We start from the raw sequence: 18,941 nt of genomic DNA on the forward strand, positions 1-18,941 counted from the left end.
ATTTGTGTGTGTGTGTGTGTGTGTGTGTGTGTGTGTGTGAGAGAGAGAGAGAGAGAGAGAGAGAGAGAGACAGCATGAGTTGGGGAGGGGCAAGAGAGGGAGACACAGATTCTGAAGCAGGCTCCAGGCTCCAAGCTGTCAGCACAGAGCCCGAAGCCGGGCTTGAACTCATGAGCAGCAAGATCATGACCTAAGCCGAAGTCAGATGCTTAGCTGACTGAGCCACTCAGGTGCCCCTAAAAACTTATTTTAACAAAGAGATGTTCTATTCTAAAATAAAATAGATTGAATTTTTTTTTTCTAATTGTGAAAGAAATCCTTCTTCTTTATAGATACTATGGAAAATACAGAATGACACTAAGAAAAATATAAAATCATCCACAATTCCACAACCCGGAGAAAACACTTTAGTTAACATTTTGGCATGTTCCTTGTAAATCTTACTCTATCATACATATGTGTATTATGCATACACACGTATAGACTTACATATATTAAAGAAAATTACAGTGTGATATTTTAAAATGCCATCCTATACATTTCTAATTTGTGTTTTTGTTTTTAGTACCAAAATGTCCCGTGTGCAGCTATTTTATCCTAATGGAAGAATTCTTTCTCCTTAGATTTAGAATATTGGCTTATAGATTGATAGTTCTGCTAATAGTTTTTGACACTCAAAATGGTGTGTAATAAAACATGTTAGATTGATGCTGAATTAACTTTTTTTTCTATGAAGCTGTGTTTTATGTAACAGTTCAGTCTACAAAATCACTTGAGGAGACAGCCATTGTCAGAATCCTTTTGGTTTTTACATTGGATTATCCTTGGATACTGAGTTTTGGGTTCTCTGTGATAAACCCTGAATTTACTGAAGTTGTTAACCACCTAAATGATTGCTAAAGAACTGTAATTTTTAAGGCAATATTGACTTTAAAAATTAATTTTGTATCTTAATTACTATAGATGTATTAATAAGCAAGTAGTCTTGGGTAGGTTAGAAATGGAAGTTTTTCACAAAATAAAATAAGCCTAGCATATGAGTAATATCTTATTTTCAGTGTTTTCCAAAGTGTAAAATTGTAGGACAGGTGGTCTCCTGGTTGATTTTTTTTTTTTTTTTTTTTTTTTTTGCTCTACTGAGGGTTAGTTCAAGCAATGGATATTTGACTCCCATCATTCTGGCTCCATCAGACTTCTATTTTGATTACCTTCCTCTCTTTGAGACTTTGGGCTTACTCTGAATCGTCCTATATAGGGTTGTGAGGAGTGGTCACAGGGCCACTCAGAGAAGAATCTTCTAGTCCATGGGGAAGTTAGTAGAAATAGAAGAATAACAATAAGGAATAGACACTTTTTGTCTTTATATTCTAGGTCCACTCTGATATAGAGGAAAGTTTCTTCCTTCTTGGGATTTTACAGTTTTAACCAGATAGATTTTTTATACTATAAAATATCAGAGAAATATTAACTTGTTATTTAAGGCTGAAGCATTTAAAAATACTATGTATGTATTTAAGCAATATAAAATCTATGACCCAGTTCTTGGGCATATGACACTTTGAAAGTTGTTTTGCATTATTTTCTTGGTTGCCAAGAAATTTTGTAAATTTTTTTATACATAGAATTTTATCTGAATGTGTGCTTATCACAAAATATTCTATTTTCAGATATTTAGTCTTGGATATTGCAGATAATCCAGTTGAAAATATAATACGTTATTTTCCCATGGTAGGTATAAAATATTTTAATATTTAGAATTTGTGATTTGACCTCTTAATTATGGTTCTAAAACTTAATAATAATGAAACTAATTCTTTCCCATGCTACTTTTACTTTGTTATGACTGAAAATTGTGGGATTATATTTAAAGAAAATTTATTATTAAAACCATTTTATGATCGCTAAATATCTGAGAAATCACACCTTGAATTTATTAAATTCAAATTAAATTTTAGCTCCTGTATAATTTTAAAAAATTGTAATAGTCACATTTGTAGTATTTTGGAAATTCTTGAATTAAGGTGATTTGTATTCATATAAATTAGCTGGAATTTTTTTTCAATAATTTTTTATTCTGTGTATTTTATGCTTATATTACTCCAGATGTTTTATTAAAACACATGTCTTTTGCCTTCAGACTAAAGAATTTATTGATGGAAGCTTACAGACTGGAGGTAAATAGTAATTTCTTTATGTAGCCAGTGTTTATTTTCAGGAGATTATGTATTATAGTTAATTTTTTAGTTACCATTTGTCTTAAATGAAGGGTATGGAAGTTGGAATTGTATGTAATAGACTATTCCCAAATTTGTTTTTTCCCAACTCCTTGTTTCATTTGGATAGGCTTTCTTAAGTAACCCTATACAACCATTTTTGAATTCTGGGTCAGCTTTAAATGTCTTTAATTTCAAAGTCTACAGGTAATATAAATTGTAAAACTTGAAAGTTAATAAGTATCTAAATGGTATGTATAAAACATAAAACGTTTAAGAAAGGATTTATCTTACTATGGTATAGTACATGGTTTCAATATATTTTAGTTGCTGAATTAGATAGATAGATAGATAGATATATTTTGTCACAGTAATTATTTCTTGTTTTTCAGGAAAAGTTCTTGTCCATGGAAATGCAGGGATCTCCAGGAGGTATGAAGTTAGAGATTATCTTTTTTTTTTCTAGCATTTAATTAATGAGTTGTGTTTTCTATTTTTTTCTAAAATTTTTTCCCCCTCTTCAGTGCTGCCTTTGTTATTGCATACATTATGGAAACATTTGGAATGAAGTACAGGTAAGAAAGCACTCTGAAACCTAGCCAATTTAAATTCTCATTAAAATGAAGCTTAATGGAAACAGTTTGGGAGTTTGAAGTTGATATTCTCTTCATTTTGTCATCTAGTCATGTTTGATTAGGCAGGTTCTTATATTCCATGCTTAGTCGTTTAACCTTTGTAGCTTGTCTACCTTGTGTAGATATACTTTAGGCTAATATTTTGTGGTTTTAGGGAACTAGTGCTAAATGTTATTTTAAGAAGCCATGATAGTTACAGTTGGAAATAACCCTTGGAAAAGTAATTATTTACTACTAGAGAATTGTTCAGTCTGAGTTTAAAAACTTAGACACACACACACACACACAAACTCGTACACACAGATGTTTATTGCTTCCCTTGTTTAAAAGGCTAATCTAGGGGCATCTGGGTGGCTCAGTTGGTTAAGCGTCCGACTTCGTCTCAGGTCATGATCTCACAGTCCATGAGTTTGAGCCCTGAGTCAGGCTCTATGCTGACAGCTCAGAGCCTGTAGCCTGCTTTAGATTCTGTGTGTCCCTCTCTCTCTGCCTCTCCCCCACTCATACTCTGTTTCTCTTTCTCTCTCTCTCTCTCTCAAAAATAAATAAACGTTAAAAAAATTATAAAAGGCTAATTTATTACGTTTTCCTTTAACAATAGTTGGGTGAAAAATTACCTAGGCACTGTTTCATCTTCTGTTCATAATTCAGTGTAGTCTTTCTTATCCAGAATCAACTTTTCCAAGCATACTACCTAGATAAAAGAGAGAGAGTGCCCCGGAACAAAAGAAAAAACTGGTCAATGTAGTGTTTCCTGTTCTTAGTGTGTCTTGTACATGTTAGAAATCTTGTAATCATTGACACCTCCTTGTCATTCACTCCTTACCTCCTAAACTGACCCTTTACCAACCTGTTTTATGTCCTAAAATATACCTTGAATCTGTCACTTTATCTTTCTCTTCATCATCATTTAATCTTCAAGCTCCAATCATGTCTTTCTTGGACTCTTCCAATGGTAGCCTTCTTAGTGGTTTTATGTATCCTTTTGTTTCTCCAGTCCGTTTTTTTCTGCACTACAGTAGGAGTGAACTTTTCAAAAGATAAATCTGGTCATATAATCACCGTACCCCCAAAAAGCTCTCAAAGGTTTCTGATCCTTAATAATTTTTAACATGGCCAGTGAAACTTTGTGTGATATGCCTGTATCAACTTATCCATCATTGTATCATGTTCTCTGTTAGTCTCTTCATTTGAGCTGTATTCAGCCTTGGATCCACATGACTAATACATACTAGACATTCAAATGCTTGTTTAATTTGTTTGGTATCCTTTGTGTTTAAATTTCTTAAAAGTGTCAGTTCCTAGGGATACCTGGGTGGCTCAGTTGGTCGAGTGTTCCACTCTTGATTTTGGCTCAGTCATGATCTCAGGGTTGTGAGTTCGAAGCCCACATTGGGCTCTGCACTGGGCGTGGAGCCTACTTAAGATTCTCTCTTTTCCTCTTCCTCTGCCTCTCCCCCCACCTGCTCTCACACTCTCACTCTGTCTCTCTAAAGTGTCAATTCTTAATATTATTTGAATACAAATCCTTCATTTATTTAATTGAAAAAGATAAATGCTGGCTAGACGTTATGTTTTATATATTTTCTTTATTATTTGGTGTCTTGTCAGTAATAATAATAATGGTGAAAATAGCTTCCATACATTGGGTCTGTGGCAGGTACTATTCTAGGCTCTTTTATCTCATTTAAGCCTTACAACAACACAAGGGAGTAGATATAGTTCTCCTTGTTTAAACAATGGTAATATTTTGAGCATGTACTGTGTGATAGATGCTCTACAAGGGTGCTTTACACTTATATCTTCCATCTTCACAGTAGCCTATCAAGATAGGAATTATTATAATCCCTAATTTACAGATGAGAAAAATAAAGTTTAGAAAGTTGAGCAGCTTCCCTTAGAACACAAGCTGGTAAATAAGCGGGATTGTGATATTTCATCTGACCATGCTGTCGATTTTTCCTCTACATCTCCACCTCTCTGTAGTAAAAGCTGTATATGATTTCCTATTTTAGGTAAAGTTTTGGGATAAGTTCTTATTTTAGGTAAATTATGAAAAAAGTGAGATTATTCATGAAATAATAACATCACCTTAGTTTTCTTTTTTTGTTTTCAGAGATGCATTTGCTTATGTTCAAGAAAGAAGATTTTGTATTAATCCTAATGCTGGATTTGTCCATCAACTTCAGGTAACTTTTCTCTTCTTCCTCTTTAAGGTATCAGAAAATAGGATAATTCATTTTCTTACGTCCATGTAGATTAAATGTAGAATTTACTTTAAATACCTAAAAATTGCCATAATCTAATTATTTATTTAATTTTATTATTATTTTTTAACTTTTTAAATTTATTTTAAATATAATCTCCACACCTAACATGGGGCTTGAATTCAGGACCCCGAGATCAAGAGTTGCATGCTCCTCTAACTGACCCAACCAGGCACCCCCTAATTTGATTTTTTATTCAAGTTTACATTTCCAGTTAAAAGTTTTTTCTTTTTCTTTTCTTTTTTTTTTTTTTTTAATTCATTTATTTTAAGAGAGAGCGAGGGAAAGAGAAAATCCCAAGCAGAGTCCACAGTGTCAGTGCAGAGCCCAATACTGGGCTCAAACTCACAAACCATGAGACCATGACCTGAGCCAAAGTCGGATGCTTAACCAACTGAGCCACCCAGGCGCCACTCAAAAGTATTTTCTTAAAAGCTGCTATTACTGTGAAAAAAGGGTTAAAGGCACATTGTTAAATGTAAGATAAAATAATTGTTAGAAATTTCATTTTTTTCCCTCTATTTTGATTGTACACAGAGACAAGAGTTTTGATTCTAAGTATACTATGTATAGAAGCTTTTATATTTTATTTTCTATTTTATAGGCCTTATTTTTTCCATGTTTCAAATTTTGTTGGTGCCTAGAAGATGAACTAAAAAGACAGTAAGATAAACCTATGAGGTATCTGATTAAACTAGTTTATTTAATTTTTTCCAAAAAGGAAAATTATGGATTAAAGGATGTCTTCTTACTCATTCCATCCAGTTATGCAGGAGTAAATAAGTTTCTTTGCCTTTTAACCCTGTTGTGTAAAAACGTTGTCTTTTTAAATTGATGTTTTTATTTAAAAAAGTAATATATACTTATATATACTTATGGTATTATATATACTTATGGTTAAAATTCAACAATATATATACAACTGTACCAGCATTTTTATATGTATATATACATATATGTATATATGCATCATAACTTTATATTATTAATTCCTTATACATAAACCTTTAGATTGTTTCTAGTCTTTCATGATTATGAACAATATTGGGAAAAGTATCCTGGTAGGTACATCTTTGTTTACATGTGTGAATATGCCTGTAAGATATATACATATATAGAGAGAGGAATTGTTGGGTCAGAGGCATTTGAAATTTGATGTTATCACATAGTCTTTTAAAAGGCTTAAATAATGTAAGCCACCAGGAAACTAGAAGTACCTTTTTCCCAATATCACATTCAGTACCAATAGCCAAAAGTATTTTATCAGATTTTTCTGATCATTGTCATCATGGTGGTAAAAGTGGCAACTCCAGTGGTTTGCCCATCTTTCTATCAGATTATTGATATTTTTCTCATTGGTTTATAAGAGCTCTTTATACATTAAGGAACCTATTTTTAGCCAACTGAGTTGAAATGCTATTTTTATTATATACTGAACTCTTATCTATATTTGGGCCTATTTCTGGACTTTGTGTTCTATTCCATTGCTCTGCTTACTGCTGCAATTGTATCAAACAATTTTAAATACTATGATATTATATAAGTCAGTTATGGTATAGCTCAAGATTCCCTCATTAATGTTCTTTCTAGAATTTTCCTGGCAAGGTTTTAACATTGTGTGTGTGAACTTTACTGAAAAGAGCTCTATATTTTTTATTTTATAACTATGTTTACAGTTCAGAAAGAATTGATACCTTACATTTTTAGTCTTTGTCTCTAAGAATATATTCCATTTATTCAAATCAATTTTTATGTCCTCTAGTGTTTCAAAGTTTTCTTTTTGGGGGCACCTGGGTGGTTCAGTCGGTTAAGCATCCGACTTCAGCTCATGTCATGATCTCGCTGTTTGTGAGTTTGAGCCCTGCATCGGCCTCTGTGCTGACAGCTTCGAGCCTGGAGCCTGCTTTGGATTCTGTGTTTCCCTCTCTCTCTGCTCCTCCTCTGCTCCCACTCAGTATCTGTCTCTCAAAAATAAACATTTAAAAAAATTTTTTTTTAATCTTTCTTTTTGTAGAATATATGTATTTCTTATGAAATTTACAGTATCCTATATTCAACACAGTTTACTCAGCAGAATAGCCAGAATCTTATTACAGGTTATCCCTCCACTTAAAAGCCACAGGCCTTATTTACAATGACTTTTATAGCCTTACACTTGCAGTCCTTTACCTTTCAGTTCTCATCTCCTACTATCTCATTTGCTTACTATGTATGTTCCAGTCACATTGACCTTCTCACAATTCCTTGAAAATACTATGCATGTTCTCATCTCAAGGCACTTGCCCTTATTCCCCCCACCTAGAAAGCTTTCCCCCAAACATCTGCATGGCTTGTTCCCTTAATTTTCCTTTGACTGCATTATTGCAATAGCATTCTAATGGGTATTAGGAATACTTGCTTCTGCCCTTACCTCCTAAATCCCTACATTCAAAAGAAATATTAGTTTGGACAAAAGTGGTAGCAAGGGAAGAGGTGAGAAGAGATCACATTGTGGATTTGACAGTATAGCTGACAGGATTTGCTGATGGATTGGATGTGAAGAGAGAAGATTAAGATGAATCTAAGCCTTTATGGAAGATATGAAAGAAACTGCATGAGAAGATTTAAGGGGAATAAAATCAAGTTCGGTTTTGGTTACATTAAGGTTGAGAGGGCTGTTAGGTGGTAGGCAGTTATACACATCAAAGTCCAGACTTCAGGGGAAAGAACCATATATCTAATTAGTATTATATAGGTGCCAATGAAAGCCCTGAGACTGGGTGAGATCACTACGGGAATGTAGATAGAGAAGAAGTTCCAAAACAACCCTGATGCACTCCAACATGTAGAGGGTGGGGAGATGAGGAATTAGCAGAAAAGATCGAAAAGAATGGCCAATGGGATAGGAAAAAAATCAGGGTGGCTTGTTTGAGAAGTCAAGTGAAGAAAGTGAAGAAGTAGGGAATGATCCTACAAAGGCTGATAATAGGTCAAATAAGATAAGGGCTGAGAATTAACATTAGGTTAGGAACATGAGGTTATTGGTGTCCTTGACAAACAGAAGTCAAAGGATAAGCCTAATTGCTCAGCATTCAGGGAAAAATGGGAAGAGAGGAATGTGAACAGCAAGAATAGATAATTGCAGGAATTATGCTTTGAAGGGGAAAACAGAAATGACAGCTGGAGGGGAAATTAGGGTTATTAGGGGGGATTTTGTTTGTTTTCTAAAGTCTAGCATATTTGCTGTCTGGGCAATTCCAGGAGAACAGAGGAAATTGATATTATGCCAGAAATGGATAGTATGGTCTATTCTCTTTGTTGAGTTTATTATATTTATTATTAACCCATTGACCTTGAGAGTTGATATGTCATCTCTTTCATTACTACATTTCTTCCTTGAGTCCTTTTATCTCTTCTTTGTATTCATTTCAGAAATGTCATATTCTCATTGAGTTCATGGAGAATTAACCATGTTCATTTGCTTCATGGAGTGATTTTCGTTTTGTTTTTTTTTTTAATGTTTTATTTATTTTTGAGAGAGACAGAGTGTGAGTGGGGAAGGGGCAGAGAGAGAGGAAGACACAGAATCTGAAGCCATCTCCAGGCCCTGAGCTGTCAGCACAGAGCCCGACATGGGACTCAAGCCCACAAACAGTGAGATCATGACCTGAGCCAAAGCCAGACACTTAACTGATTGAGCCACCTAGGTGCCCCCATGGAGTGATTTTCATGCTGTGTTCTTCATATGACTTTTGGTTTATAATGTTGCTTTTTTTCCCCTTGTGACATCTTTATGTTAAAAAACCTACAATGGTTCCTTTTTGATTATAGGTCATCTTTGAATTAGAAGTATTCTTCTTAGATCAGCTATTTGCCCAACAGTGAAGTTGTGGGAGAGGAACCTGGGTAGTGGTTGGGAAAGACAGCTTAAATTTTCCCAGTTGTCTTAGAAGACTTTCTTACCAACATTTTTCTCTGGTGGTATGACTACTCAATGGAGTAGGAAGCAGAGCCCCCCCACCCCATGTCACAGGTTTTTCTCATTTAGATTGATGAACACCTCATGCATGTTAGAATCACCCAGAGGAAGCTAAGCTAAACCAATTAAGTGAGAATCACTGGGGGTGAGACTTAATATTTAAGTTTTTTTTTTATTTTTGAGAGAGAGACAGACAGAGAGACAGAGCACAAGCAGGGGAGGAGCAGAGAGAGAAGGAGACACTGAATCTGAAACAGGCTCCTGGCTCCGAGGTGTCAACACAGAGCCTGATGCGGGACTTGAACTCATGAATCCTGAGATAATGACCTGAGCTGAAGTTGAATGCTTACCCAACTGAGGCACCCAGATGCCCCTATATATGTATTTGAAGCCTCTCCGGTGATCTTTAGGTATAGCCAGACTTGGAGAATTACTGGTTAAGGTTTTATTTTTAACTAAGATCAGATATTGGCTTCATACTTCACCTTACTATCATATAGCCTGTTTCTTGCAAAAATATCATGTGTGGGCATTCACATTTTCCCTGATATGCCCTACCTCATCCCACAGCCCACTCACATTTCCTGATCAGCATACTATTTAAAGGCTTATTAGTTTTATCTTAGGCACACCATATTTCTTTGGAGAACTCTGAAGTGTACCCATTCTGCCTGATTTTTTGCAGTCAGGCATCTTGTGTTCTAGCTTGTCTGGTTCCATTTTTTTTTTTTTTTTTAATTTACTGTGGAATATAATACACATATAGAAAATGCATAAAATGTAAATACACATTCATGTAACCACCATTAGGTCAAGAAACTGAACCTATGCTAGGATCTCAAAAGCCCTGTGATGCCCCTTCCCAATCACAGACACTCTTTCTCCTTTTATAAAGGTAACCACTATTCTGACCTGTTTGGTAATTATTTCTTTAGTTTTCATTCTTCTCATATTTACGGTTATGGTTGTTTCCTAGTTTCATCAAATGAGGTGTTCTCTATTATCAGAGGAGAGGGATAGAAATGCCTTTATTCTTCCATGTTTGGAGGTAGAGGACTATTCATTTTAAGGGATCAGAAAATCAAATACATATTTGAATCCATTAAATGCCTTATATTAGTCTCATTTTTAAAGGGGTGCCTGGGTGACTAAGTCAGTTGAGCATCTGACTTCAGCTGAAGTCATCATAATCTCGCAGTTCATGAGTTAGAGCCCATGTTGGGCTCTCTGCTATCAGTGTGGAGCCTACTTGGGATCCTCTGCCTCTCTCTCTCTCTCTGCCTCTTCCCCTCCTGCATGTGCACACACTCTCTCAAAAATAAGTATTAAACAAATAACTTCTCCAAAATACAGTATTAAGGTGAAATGGGGAGAAAGGAGTAATAAGTTACATTAAAAAAATAATAAAATATTCTACAAAAACATTTTATCTTTATTGAACTTTATTTCATTTTATTCTTAGTCATTTTATGAGATTGCTTGTTTGGGTTTGTGGGGTGTGTGTGTGTGTGTGTGTGTGTGTGTGTGTGTGTGTGTGTTTTAACAGAGGAGCTTAGACATCATGTAATTAACACCGCAAAGGCTTGTGTTTTAACAGAGGAAGTCAGACATCATATAGCTAATGCCCCAGTGGCAGAGAACATACACCAGCAGTTCAACGTATGATGCCCTAGTGCAAGCAATTAGCTTGACTTGATTTATAGTTTCATCAGTAAATGCAAAATTATGAGGTCAGAATTTTAAACCTGTATTTCTCTTACAACAATTATGGCACCAGATTTTTCAGTATCAATAAGAATACCAGTAATGAACATGGTAACCACTGTTTTGGGTACCCAAGAATTTAAATGTATATTCAAGTTAATTAAATCTTTTTTAGGAATATGAAGCCATCTACCTAGCAAAATTAACCATACAGATGATGTCACCACTCCAGATAGAAAGGTCATTATCCGTTCATTCTGGACCCACAGGTAAGGATGTTTTTTCATTTTGGAGAAGGTTGGGGAGAGAGATGATGGTATGAAAGGTAGAAAGCATCTTTTGCTCTTTATTGGTTATACTGAACAATTTAAATTGTTTAGAAAACTTGGGGTAGACTATTGAATTAAAACAAGATAATTGTAAATTTTAATTTTATACTGAATACATGTGTATTATATTGAGCTTCTACTGTGTAAACACCACTGTACTTGGTTAATAGAATAGGCTAGTTAGAAGATCACATTTCTGCTTTGTTTTAGTTTAAGTCTTTAAGTGGTGTACCTGCTGCGAAGATTAAAATAAGAGGGATCTGGAGAAGGGGCTTTAAGTACACTCCATGATCTTACTAAAAATAAAAGATGGTTAAATAAGTGAAAGCATGTTTCAAGTTAAATAGGATGACTAATGTGAGCCACCCCAGTTTTTCTCTTGTCATCAATATTTCAGTCCCTTCTCCCTTTCTTCCCTTTTTCAGAGTATTCTCTCCATTATTTTCAAAGTTAATGATCCAAGCGTGCTGTCAAAATCTTTTAACTTTATCTTTCTTCTCCAAGACCTTTGTTACCCTTGTTTGTATCCTTTCCTTTTTACTCAATCTCAGTCTATTTCAGATTCATATTGGCCTCCTATCCAAACTCTAACTTGGTTTATTCTGTACATTCTTGCCAGATTTATTTTCATAGAAGATAGTTCATAAAAGATAGTTCTAATGTATTTTTCCTGTACAAAAGCCTTCATTGGTTTTATTCCTACCGAAGAAAACATAGAGTGTCATAGTAAGTAAAGGCACTTCTGATCTTGGTGTCTCTCAGAGTTCCTCTTTATATATGCATTCCAGAAAACTGAACTCATGGTTTCATTTGTGTCTTCTTTTCTCCACCTAGAGTGCATCACATTGTCTCTCTACCCTTAAAAACTTAATTCACACGTTACTCAAGAGAAAGGATGATTAACTTAATCTTCTTCCAATCCCTAGTTATTTGGAATTCCTATACTCTAGAGCTTTATTTGTATCTCCTCACTTTCTGCTTGCATTAGTTGTTGATGTTTCTTACCTCTTTTAGATCCAAGTTCAGCACTTCATCTGAAACTCAGCTAGACCAGCTGTATTTAGCTTTATGGCTAGCATATTTTCTTTATCCCATTGCCTTGATATTCTATCATTATTTTATTGATCTTATAGTGAGACATTAGTTTCATGTTAGAATCCAACCTCTGATACAACATTATTACCATGATTTAGCCCAACCTTTTGGGCATAACTTTAAGCTTGTGCCATTGTTAGGCAGATAACACAGTAGACCCTTTACCATTTTAATTGTTCCCCTAAGTTTTCCTCCATGGAGACTCAAATTTCTTGACTATAACTATTGGCCATATAGGGGGAACTTTGATTCTATGTGGAAAATTTCTGTACTAGCAGACTTTGATGTAAAGAGTAGGTAAAATAAAATCTGCTCTGTGACATCCCATCCTTTCTCTTAGTTTTAGACTTCTTGGTAATCAAACCACAGCTTCACTGGAAAAATATTTTCAGCAGTGTTTATGAAAGCAAAAAGATAATCATATCTCAAAAATAAGATTGCAAAAATACAAAATTAATCTCTTAAATTTTATGTTCGAAGTCACAGGTTTATGGTGCCTAAAAAACAAACTTGGCAACCAAACATTTAGGTACCATTATCTCTTTAAAAATTCTGTTTTCAAGATATTTTAAAAATTAATGATTGTGGGGCACCTAGGTGCCTCGGTCGGTTAAGCTTTTGCCTTCCACTCAGGTCATGATCTCACACAAGAGATTGTGAGTTCGAGCCCCACATCGGGCTCTCTGCTCTCAGTGCGGATCTTCTGTCCGCCACCCCCCCCAAAATAAGTAAGTAAATAAATAAGTATTAATGATTGTTATTTGTAATATCTAAGACATAGTTAATTCTCAAGAGGGGAAATATATCCTGTCATGAAGATATAAAATTGTTTGGGTAACAGAAGAATTTACTAACATTCACTAAAAATTCAGTTATGGAATTCTAGTGAATATCCCTACATTTATGAAAATGAAATTTTTACTGGACCTAACATTGTAGCAATTGGACTTATTTAAGTTCCCATTATATGTTATATTCATGCAATAATTTTTAGGCAGTTTGAAGAGAACACATGAAGAAGAAGATGATTTTGGAAACATGCAAGTGGCAACTGCACAAAATGGCTGACTCGAGAGCAAGATTACAGAGGATGTGAATTTCTATTTGGGAAGGAGAAAATACTAGAGACAATAATAATGTAAAATGGTAAAAATACAAGTAGTTTTTTTTTTTTTTTCAATTATATGTTGCTTCCAGACGTGTTTCTCTGCAACTTGTTGAGCAACATTTTAAGAAGATGTTGGACTTCTGCAATAGATGGCACTGATGGTTTTACTCCTTTTTTCTTTTCTTTTTCCTTTCTTTCTTTTTTTTTTTTTTTTTTTTTTTTTTTACACTTTACAGTTTTATTATAAACCAAGAATTTTGGACTTGCAAAGAGGTATTATTGCAATAATGCACTTTTCATACTTGAAATTTATTTGTATGATATAAAGTTATTACTTTAAACAAAATGCAAGTTAGGGGGGATTTGTTTATAAAATCTGGGTAATTTATAACGAGAATTTCCTAAAGTTTGCTAAAAATTCATTTTGTGTTCTATATATTACATTTTAAAAATAATTTTACAGTTCACTTTTATGATGGAACCTCTTATGGAAACATTAGCAAATGCAGAAATCTGCCACATACCTGTTTTAGTATAATTCAGTAGCTTCATTACCCTTTTATTTTTTTAAACTTCTTTATCCCTTATTAATAATCTTTGAATCATGACATTAGCCAACTCTTCTTACTTTAACATGATCCAAGTATTGCTTCTATTCCTATTATCTTCGTAATTTGTTTATTCTAAAGAAAAAAAGTATAATGAACAGAGGAAGATGTTTTGCTTTGTGATACCAGATGCTAAAAAACAAGGAGTTTTAGACTTTTGAGTGACTTTCCTTTTTTCCTTAACAGCCAAATGTTGTGTTTGTTCTTTTTAGAGTTGCCTACCCCATTTTTTCTCTGTCCAAAATAGTTCGAAATAGAATAACCAATGTAGCACTATTTTTTTTCTAAATGAAGCCCAAAAGAGAAAAGTGCCTTGCATTATTAAAAAATTAAAAATAAAAAAATAAATCTTCACGACCTCTAAATTAGTATGTATAACGGTGAAAAGTTTTTAACGTTCTTTTGTAATTTCTTTTTCTTTTTAACCACAAATTAGTTAAAACAGAGTCTGCGGCTTAAAGAAACCTCAGTAAGTTATTAATGTGAAATATTTACTCCTTCATTTTATGTTGTCTTAATGAGTCTGTGAGGTTGTTCTGGCTCAGATAGCAGCTTTTCTTGAAGATGCATTTATTGGGGAAAGTGGTTTGTGGGAAACCTCATTGTATTTAAAATTAGTGTTTTAATTCTTTACATTGAGTTAATCCAAATTTCCCCCATAATTTGCATTAACAAAGTCACTTTATGGATCCTTAATTCTCCATATTTTTATTTATACATATAAAGATTGTTCTAAGAAAAACATTTTTGCTATTTTAAGTACGCCATGAGGGAGGAGAGGAGTGTTTTTAACTTTTTATAGTTGATTTAGGGTAGCACAAACAAAACTCCTTTATATCTCATTTTTCAGTCCTCTCTTGAGGTGCTTTACTGATGGGAATGATTTCCATACATTCCCTTGGTACCATCAGGTACTATGCAAGGTAACCCATTACACCAAGTTACTTGTTTTGCTTTCCTCCCTACAATGTAATATAATACAGTAAAAAAGCTTTTTTTTATCCAGCATAGCAGGAGAGTGGAAATGAATTAAAATTGTTTTATTAACTAAGAGTTAATTCCTATTGACCGAGGTGGTATTCTTCTGATTCCTTTCTCTTCCCCTATTTTACCACCCTGAGAAGAGCCTATGATTAATCCCACTGTGGTCTTGTATTCTGTTGTGTGATTAGGTCATGGTGTGGTAGTCCAGTAGAGTCAAGATTTGCATTGTGTTCAGAAATTCCACTTGGCAAAATGCCAGATAACACAGCTTTCCTGTATATAGATCACTATATAGGTCAGCAAAAACCTCTCTTGCAACCTAATAATCTGTGATGCTTCTTCATTCAGCAGAAACTCTGCTTAAAAGAATCTTCGTAATACTACATTTAGGTTTTAAAATGAGGGAGTTAAGATTTTTGAAATTAGTTTCTTAAATACACGTATCCTCTCTAGTCTGGCCAAAAATACAGATTTGGTCATTTATTAATTTAAAGCTGGTAATTTTCCACTTTTTCTAACCACTGTAATTTTTATGTTGTCACTGAAGTGCCTGCCCAGCACTGTATATTAAAAGACTGTCTCTTGAACACTAGGAAAAGGGACTATCATCTTCTTGAGTACAGTACTAATGGGGACAAAACATGAAGTTTATTTTTCTTTCATGTAAGAACACCCCAAGTTTGTTTTACCTAAATTCAACTAGTTCTGGTAGCTCTTCTAGTCTTTCTTCTGTTTGGTTCCATTTCTGTTAATTCTTTTATTTCTACAGATGTTTTGTGAGTTACCTATAATACATTTAACCAATCATGACTTTTTTTCTAGACTATTTGAATAATGTATGAGTGATGTAGCACCTAATTTTAGACATTAAATATGTTATCTGGGCAAGGATTTAAACTGAAATTGCAGGAAAACTGCTTTACTGTCCACGTTAAAAGTATGAAACAAGTATTGAAAATATTCAAACTGGAATGGCAGTATTCTTACCTTCTAATTTTAATTAGTTCATGTTAATTTCTTATCTATTATGTGTTTAAAGAGCAGTTACCTTTATTTGTATCTACTCTATGGTGGAAATGTTAAACCATGATAGCTTCTGGCTTCTGATACCAACTCTCAACCACTTAACTTTTACAGCAGAATATTTGTTTTGGGGGGAGGGGGATTTTGTGCTTCATATGAGTTTAGAAGTAATGTCAGAAAATGTTAAGCATGTCCTTTTTAAGAAAATACAAGGTTTCTAATTGTCTAATTACCATGGTAATTCAAGTGAATTAGAAGTATTTAACTGCAATCTTGAATTATAAAGTTGGGATGCATATATATATACACACACACACACACACACACACACATATCAGGATCTCAACTTGATGTAAAGTAAATGAGCAGTTACCTGGCGGATTTTTTTTTTTTTTATAACTGGTTTAATCCATAATTCCATAACAAACTTAGCTTCACTTCAGTATTTACTTTCTTTGTCCATCCAAACATGCTCCAATATGGAAATGATAGGAAATAACTAAGATTACTAAAAGATTTTATTTTATTTTTAGAAAGATAAGTTTCTAGGATCTTTGAATGCTGGATTTTTTTGTCTTACCCATCCATGGCAGCTAAAAAAAAAAAAAAATCAAAATATTCAGGTTTACATGTTAGCTCTCTCATAGGGAGTTGCCATACCTCACAGTTCAAAGTGTATTCTATAGATCAGTAACATTATACTGACATGTAATTGCAATTTACTATGCAGCAAAAATGATTCAAGAAGAAAAATAACCTACAGTGTCTATTTACCTTTGTATAGGGAATTGCTTAAGTTACTCTGCTTTTAACATTTGTACTTGGATAAAATGCTTATGTATGTATAGGAATGTCACAGTGCAAGATGCTGCTAGCCCAGGCACAAAGTATTAAAATTATTTTGTGAAGATTGGTGGTTGTATTAAAACTGTTGTGCCATTATACCTCAAAAAGATTGAAACGTTCATTTATACTGCTTATGCCTCAGAACTTCTTTAGATTGTTGTCTTCTAGGTAAAAGTAACCTGCTTTTACTACCTCAGATTAATAAGGATGAACAAACATTGGATGTTAAACATTTAAGAGTATCTTCCAAAAACATTGTATGGTCACACACACACAAATCTAGGCAAGGCCTGAATTTTAGCTCAAGAATATTTCTTAAGTATTAGTTGAACAAACTTGGAGTTGGAAGTAAATTCATGTCTGAAGGAAAGAGTATAAATCATCCACAGAGCAGCTTCTAGCCTGTTAAAAACAACACTACTTGTGTTCACAGTACCATATTCCCCATCAGCCTACATACTACTTACTCTTCATCAAATCTAAGATGCTATCACTACACTGTTCTTTTAGATACCACTAAAAGGCAAAATATTGTTGAATAAACTGTGGCAAGCCATTGATCAGAAAACGCATCCTGATTTCCAAAATGTTAGCATAAAAAATGTGCATCTTAGAGTCAAGGAAATATAAAAATACAAAATATATGAGGCATGATAAAAATCACAACTGTCACTTCACCCTATCTTTTCAAAGCAAATAATGCTTTAAAATGTGAATATATAGTTTATATATTATGAAACATTTTATGCAATTTTCTCAGATTTACTCACAATATGAGTTAGAAAATTTTAAACATACTCTGGCTAACTTTTAAAAAAAATTTTTATTTTTTTATTTTTGAGAGACCGAGTGCAAGCGGGGGAGGGGCAGAGGGAGACACACACAGATCTGAAGCAGGCTCCAGGCTCTGAGCTATCAGCACAGAGCCCAACCTGGGGCTTGAACCCATGAACCGTGAGATCATGACCTGAGACAAAGTCATAGGCTTAACCAACTGAGCCACCGAGGCACCCCAATGGCCAGCTTTTATTTATTTATTTATTTATTTATTTATTTATTTATTTATTTATTTATTTATTTATTTTCTTCTTATATAACTTATTGTCAAATTGGTTTCCATACAACACCCAGTGCTTATCCCAACAGGTGCCCTCTTCAATGCCCATCACCCATTTTCCTATCCCCCCCCCACCTCAGTTTGTTCTCAGTATTTAAGAGTCTCTTATGGTTTGCCTCCTTCCCTCTCTGTAACTTTTCCCCCCCTCCCATCCCCCCTGGTCTGTTAAGTTTCTCAGGATCCACATATGAGTGAAAACGTATGGTACCTGTCTTTCTCTGCCTGACTTATTTCACTTAGCATAACACTCTCCAGTTCCATCCACATTGCTACAAATTGACCAGCTTTTAAAATAAAGCTAAATACAGGGGTGCCTGGGTGGCTCAGTCAGTTGAGCATCTAACTCTTTTGGCTCAGGTCATGATCCCAGGGTCATGGGTTTGAACCCCATGTAGGGCTCCACACTGGCTGAGTGTGGAGGCTGCTTAAGATTCTCTTCCTCTGCCCCTCATCCCCGCTTGCACACTGAGGTTAAAACTTTAAAAATAAAGCTAAATACAAATCACCATTTTCATCAATGACAATTTTTATATTCTTTATAACTCTTTTTTTTTTTTTTTTTTTTAATTTTTTTTTTTTTTTTTAACATTTATTCATTTTTGGGACAGAGAGAGACAGAGCATGAACAGGGGAGGGGCAGAGAGAGAAGGAGACACAGAATCGGAAACAGGCTCCAGGCTCCGAGCCATCAGCCCAGAGCCCGACGCGGGGCTCGAACTCACGGACCGCGAGATCGTGACCTGGCTGAAGTCGGACGCCTAACCGACTGCGCCACCCAGGCGCCCCTCTTTATAACTCTTATAGGGAGGGTTTAAAAGACCTTAAGAATGCTATTTAAAGGGATTTACTGAAATACCAACCTTGTAGACAATTTTATTTCAAATTATTTACAAGAATGGTAAAGCATATAATTTTGCCTTCTTTTAGGTTTATTTTTTTTAACATGGGTTTTAAGTACCATAATGTACTTAATAAAGCTACCATCGTGCCAAGGTTGTAGGACTCCTGAAAAGGCAAAACTAGCTGAAAAGGCAAAAGCAGGTTTGTTGCTTTT

The 18,941-nt window shown here is 34.4% G+C and overlaps 1 protein-coding gene across 3 annotated transcripts in view; it reads left to right on the top strand.

Annotated features, from left to right (window-relative positions):
- The window catches only part of STYX (serine/threonine/tyrosine interacting protein), a 38,164-nt gene extending 21,269 nt beyond the window's left edge, over window positions 1-16,895 (top strand). For 2 of the 3 annotated variants that reach the window (XM_030319114.1, XM_030319112.1), the window contains 7 exons: window positions 1,668-1,728; window positions 2,138-2,174; window positions 2,606-2,645; window positions 2,738-2,788; window positions 4,965-5,037; window positions 10,953-11,046; window positions 13,196-16,895. In XM_030319114.1, coding sequence (XP_030174974.1) covers window positions 1,668-1,728; window positions 2,138-2,174; window positions 2,606-2,645; window positions 2,738-2,788; window positions 4,965-5,037; window positions 10,953-11,046; window positions 13,196-13,269 — 430 coding nt within the window. In that variant the 3' untranslated portion in view covers window positions 13,270-16,895. The remainder of the gene's footprint in view (window positions 1-1,667; window positions 1,729-2,137; window positions 2,175-2,605; window positions 2,646-2,737; window positions 2,789-4,964; window positions 5,038-10,952; window positions 11,047-13,195) is intronic. The other variant, XM_030319113.1, reaches the window with a different exon arrangement.
- Window positions 16,896-18,941: the final 2,046 nt, after the last annotated feature.

Source organism: Lynx canadensis, chromosome B3, assembly GCF_007474595.2.
Source record: "Lynx canadensis isolate LIC74 chromosome B3, mLynCan4.pri.v2, whole genome shotgun sequence".
Classification (NCBI taxonomy): Eukaryota; Metazoa; Chordata; class Mammalia; order Carnivora; family Felidae; genus Lynx; species Lynx canadensis.